Source organism: Morone saxatilis, unplaced genomic scaffold, assembly GCF_004916995.1.
Source record: "Morone saxatilis isolate NCDOM2014 unplaced genomic scaffold, NCSU_SB_2.0 Contig15, whole genome shotgun sequence".
Lineage (NCBI taxonomy): Eukaryota > Metazoa > Chordata > Actinopteri > Moronidae > Morone > Morone saxatilis.
Genome location: NW_023339707.1, coordinates 343,878 through 349,282, shown reverse-complemented (window position 1 = coordinate 349,282; position 5,405 = coordinate 343,878). Strand labels below are relative to the sequence as shown.

The 5,405-nt window shown below is 37.5% G+C and overlaps 1 protein-coding gene across 1 annotated transcript in view; it reads left to right on the top strand.

Annotated features, from left to right (window-relative positions):
• The window catches only part of foxp3b (forkhead box P3b), a 23,038-nt gene extending 17,824 nt beyond the window's left edge, over nucleotides 1-5,214 (top strand). Inside the window, exons 7-12 of the mRNA XM_035657140.1 lie at nucleotides 265-339; nucleotides 459-612; nucleotides 1,381-1,457; nucleotides 3,291-3,392; nucleotides 4,158-4,279; nucleotides 4,946-5,214. Coding sequence (XP_035513033.1) covers nucleotides 265-339; nucleotides 459-612; nucleotides 1,381-1,457; nucleotides 3,291-3,392; nucleotides 4,158-4,279; nucleotides 4,946-5,003 — 588 coding nt within the window. The 3' untranslated portion in view covers nucleotides 5,004-5,214. The remainder of the gene's footprint in view (nucleotides 1-264; nucleotides 340-458; nucleotides 613-1,380; nucleotides 1,458-3,290; nucleotides 3,393-4,157; nucleotides 4,280-4,945) is intronic.
• Nucleotides 5,215-5,405: the final 191 nt, after the last annotated feature.

Below are 5,405 nucleotides of genomic sequence, written 5' to 3'. Positions count from 1 at the left end.
TTGAGTATTCAGAAAAGCACTTTTTAAATAAAATGTATTATTATTATTATTATAATCCGGAAAACAATTCATGCATCCAACAGTATGGCCATGCAGAGATCAACTCTATACTAATAATAATAATGCATAATAATGCATTGTTGATCTGACGCTAGCACAATTTTTACTTTAACTTTAATGACTAAGAAACTTTCTGCAAGTCTTGAGACATGAAATCACTTATTGAAGTACAGTTTGATCAAATTTGTTAAATTCAATCTGCAGCTCATCCTGGAAAAACAGAAACTCATTGCGATGCAGCTTCATCTGCACCTCTCTGAACACAAGTACACTGACTTGGTATGTTGGTTGGCTTTCACTGTCTCTTTCAACTCAGTTTGCTTGATTCAAAGATTTTCTTAGTGTCACTTGAAGAATTCAATGGTACTGTTCATATCCGCTTTCTTCACTGCATGCAGAAGGCAGCTTCTGAGTGGCCGTACAGCCTCCCCCTGTTCCTGCCCCAGCCTCCAGTAACAGATGGAGATGGAGTGCAACAGTGGGGTATTAAACACCTGGAGGAGTTGTCCCAGCATGGATACAGAGCTGCTGGCTCTGCCCACCTTCTGCCAGGTAACACAGTTTATACGGAAGTTTTTAGTATAGTAGAGCAAGAACAAAATCAATAAGAACATGATATTACTAGATTAGCCAGGTGGAGATTGTATGTAAAGGTATACAAACTCTTAAAGCTGAGAGGGAGCAGTTGTGTAGATAGACCCGAGAAAGATAGTTTATTCCTGAATCTCATTCCCAGGGCGTAAAATACACACGCTTTAGGACCCAGGGAATGAGACTCAACCAAGTTTCGTCAAGCTTAAATCGCAAGACTTCTTTATAGCTTTCTCGGCTCAGATTGGTTGTTTTCATCCAGGTCTATTGGATTCTTGCAGATACCAATATCAGTGCTAGAACAATCCAGAGGAACATGGTCTCATGTTCTACTGTCAAGATATCGTTAAAAAAGTTCAACAATAATGACAAAAAGTTATTTTTACAAAAGTTACCTACTGCAGCTTTAAGGACTGTTTTATGAAAGCCGGGATTTGTGCAGTAATGTAATCAGTTTTATAATAATCTAATGTCAATCTTTAAAATGGAATGGACTGGCTCTAATGTAATTTTTACACAAATTTTAATTTCATTCAACATTGTAAAGATATATATTTATTGTTCGTCACCGCCATTCTCTGCTTACATGCCCTCAAAATCTCTTCTGTGCTTCAGAATTGTTGTGGTATTTATAGATAGGTAGCTCAAAAGATCTGACCAACCACATATTCCTAATCACGTGTGTTTGACGACATGAATTGATGACATATCACCATTGTTGTTGTACAGATCTGGTCCCCAGTATTGAATGCTACAAATACAACAACATCAGACCTCCATACACCTACGCCTACTTGATAAGATGGGTGAGTTTCTTTCAAACAAGTGTGATATAAGATGTTCAATTATTGCTCAAAGACTATGTGCTTTGACAATGACTGAGTTTACCAGAGAGTACTTTTTTACATGACTGGCAAAGAAGGGCTGTTAAATTAGATTAGGTCAATCCATATGTGGATTAAAGGACAAACTTCAACTTTACAATAAATGAGTATTGCTTTATTTTGAGCATTTGTTAAAACATCTAAAACAGTAGTAATGTGACAGTTATGTAACCTATTTAATACAAAGAAGTGGCTAATTAAATCTTACAGCATTCAGCTGTAGGCCTAGAGCACTGGTTCCCAACTTTTTAACTTAAGGGACCTCTTTTCTGTGTGAGTAAACTGACTAAGTGACACATTTTATGGATATTTCACATCATATTAATGCAGAACAATTAGAGTAGAGAACAACAGATAAACTGTACAATGAACCCAAACAGTGAATGAAATAACAGCTGGAAGTTTGTGTAAAATGAAAGATTTGGATGAAATTTAAGCAGATAATTTCCTGTGAATATTGATCAGAGATCAGCTTTTCTGATATGTCTATACAATTCTGTCTGTATTATGTATTTTTTAAAATTTTCAACAATCATACATATTTAATAGGCTTACTTTTTATTTTTTGAAAAATTCAGCATTTTCTCATTGTTCTATTAGCTCTTTGGTTGTTCTTATATCTCAATAATAAATAAAATAACAATTTCATTTAGTTTTCTTCATAGGAATGAACAAAATGCTGATATAGGCTTACTGTGTATATTTTTTAAAGTTTTCTTACACCCCTTAAAATCAAGAAGGCCTCAAAACCCCCTTGAAGCTTTGGCGACCCCCAGGTTGGGAACCACTGGCCTAGTGTGTGTGTGTGTGTTTCTGTTTTAGACAACATCACACCAATCACACACGCAGAATGTCCAGGTTTAGAGTGAGGGAAATAATTTGACACAAAGTCAGCCATTATGGCACAAACCAGAGAGATACCTCAGTTGAAAATAACTGGATTTAATGTAGTCTGGTTTGTCTGCTTCAAAGGCTGAATCCAAATGTCCCTACTTCACCGCTCTTGCAAACTCATTGACCTTGCATGCGCGTTCCAGGGAAATCTACAACTGCTGTCCAAACCCACAATTTATCCGGTCCACAAGAGGCCTCAAGTGGACTTTCTGCAGACACACAGAGTCTGCTCGGGGTGCAAACGTCACCAGACTTCACTGATTTGATTACCTACAAGTAGGGATGGGACCATATACCATATTATCACGTATCGTGATTAAAAAACAAGAAATCAATATAGGTTTGTATGCTGGAGAGCTAGACAGCTTTTGCAAGTCAAGCCATGTGAGGATATTCATGATTATTATGAAAATCGAAATTCACCAAAATAAATGTATCTCAGATTTATTAAAACATTTGGACAAGGGGGAGCCCACATCTTTCTAGTTATTCCAAAATCCTAAACCTGTCACCATGGCTGAAGGCTCGTCTTGCCCGTTATATCTCCCACAAAAAGAAGGTTAGACCGTACGTGTGGAAAAAAGTATACTAAATAAAGAACAGGGAGATGAGGTTCCTATGATTAATAGAAAAGAACTTATTATGAAGAATGTGTGAAACAATTACTTTTTTGTAATGTTACTTGAATCGTGTAGGCCAGAATTATAAAACAAAAATATAACAGGCTCAGTCTGCAAAGTCCAAAGGGTGGACATTTGGCTTCAGACTATTGCAGTGGTGGCTGATCTGTCAGTATATCGGAGGACTTGATGTTTTTGTCACAACTTGTCACTGTGTTTGTCTGTGTCTGACTATTTGCAGTCCATCCTGGAGTCTCCAGACAAACAGCGCACTCTGAATGAGATTTACAACTGGTTCACTACCATGTTCTTCTACTTCAGACACAACACTGCAACCTGGAAGGTCTGAACTATTCTGCTGAAACTGCTGAAATGATATGCATTACTCTGTATGAGCCTTAGTGTCACTTACTAAATTTTCTATGTAAAATATAATGCTAGCTATACCCCCTTTGGTGCTGACACTGGGGTAATGACAAAAATCTTTCACACTATGTTAAATTAAGTTTATTCACTTGCATAAACAATTTGAAGATGTCCGGGTTTGGTGAATTTAAAGCTGATGGAAAATAACACTGCTGCTGTGACTTCAGTGACCTCCGAAGTGGAGCTGTACTGTAGAGTAAAAAATGTATTAATCCTATCCTTTTCGCTCATTTTTTTTTTCAAATAAATGATGAGACTCTTTGGTAGAGCTTTGATTGCGTACAAAAAATGACCTGACCCAACCCAGTCCATGAAAAAATTCTGTGCAAGCCCCAACCGACTCCTAACCACAGAAGCAGTATTGGGCCTGACCCAAACCCGAATATCTGCTTAAAATAAATAAATATAAAAACGAATAAAGGCATTATTAATAAAATATTAAATATATATATTTCTTAAATAAAATTCTACTTTTACGGGAATGAGACTCACCATCTTTCTCAGCTCTGATTAGTTGTTTTCGTCGATGCTCGGTGGATTTTTACAAATACCATTAGGAGCACTAGGAGGAGCCAGAGGAACCATATTATTGTTTTTTTATTGTAACATACCGTGAAAAACAACATGTAGTTTCCAACTTTACCTTGCTTCTATGATAATAGAATATACTTGTTCTAACCAGAATGCAGTGCGGCACAACCTCAGCCTACACAAGTGTTTTGTGCGAGTGGAGGGTGGAAAGGGAGCTGTGTGGACGGTGGATGAAACAGAGTACCAGAGGAGGAAAGGACAGAAGTATCACAGGTACAAACATCCTGCTCTCTACTCTCTATTCAGGACTCAGTGTGGAGCATAGTGCGGTTTATGGGCTGATATTTGTGCCTGGAACTGTTGAATCTTCAAGAGGAAAGCCACTAAAATGAATTTCCAAGTTACAAAGAAAGGGAACAGGTAGGGAAGGGGAGGGGAGGTAAACATTTAAAGGTCCAGTGTGTAACATTTAGGAGGATCTGTTGTCATAAATGGAATATAATATTCATAGGTAGGTTTTCATTAGTATATAGTCACCTAAAAATATGGATTGTTATGTTTTTGTTACCTTAGAGCCATTTATATCTACAGATACTGTGGGTCACCTTCCGTGCAGTCTGCCATGTTACAGTAGCCCAGAACGGACAAACCAAACATTGGCTCTAGATAGGGGCCATCATAGTTTCTCATACACACTTCATGGCCCGTTCTCATTCCCAGGTCGTCAAATACAGACATTAGCAGTGTCAACTTCACTGCTAGATGCCACTAAATCCTACACAGTGGTCCTTTAATAATTCAATTTTAGATTTTGCAGATTTTAATTTTAATTTAATACAACATCAAATGTCTACCCATAATTGATTTTGAAATTGGCCCATAGCCAATAAAGTGTGTGTATGTGTGTGTGTGTGTATGTCACACTGTGTGTGTTTTCAGGGACTGTCCTGTGAAGTGGCTCAAGTCGTACTCCCATTACTGTCCAGAGGACCCCTGAATGCCACCAGACTCAGCACTGAGCTGCAGTCACATCCACATGTACTGGTATATAGAACTGCATGAAGAAGTGAAGAATCTGTTGAATTGTCTGTTTATATTTTGTTGTTTTTTTTAATTGCTTGTTAAATGTGATTGTGATTTTTTACACATATCTGACAGAAGCTTTTGTACCTGCTGATTTCTAATTTCTATTTGCAAAGGAAGTGTTGCAAAATAAATGCATCAAACATTTGTGGCTGTTGTGCCTTCAATCTGATTTGACTTACTCATGAAGTGGTACCTTATTCAGTAGGTCAGAGGTTAGACATCTCATATCAGCCTCCCACACTTTCATCTGCTCTTTTAACATCAATGATCTTGACTTTCACAAATGTAAGTTGAAAATGGGTCATTAACCCCC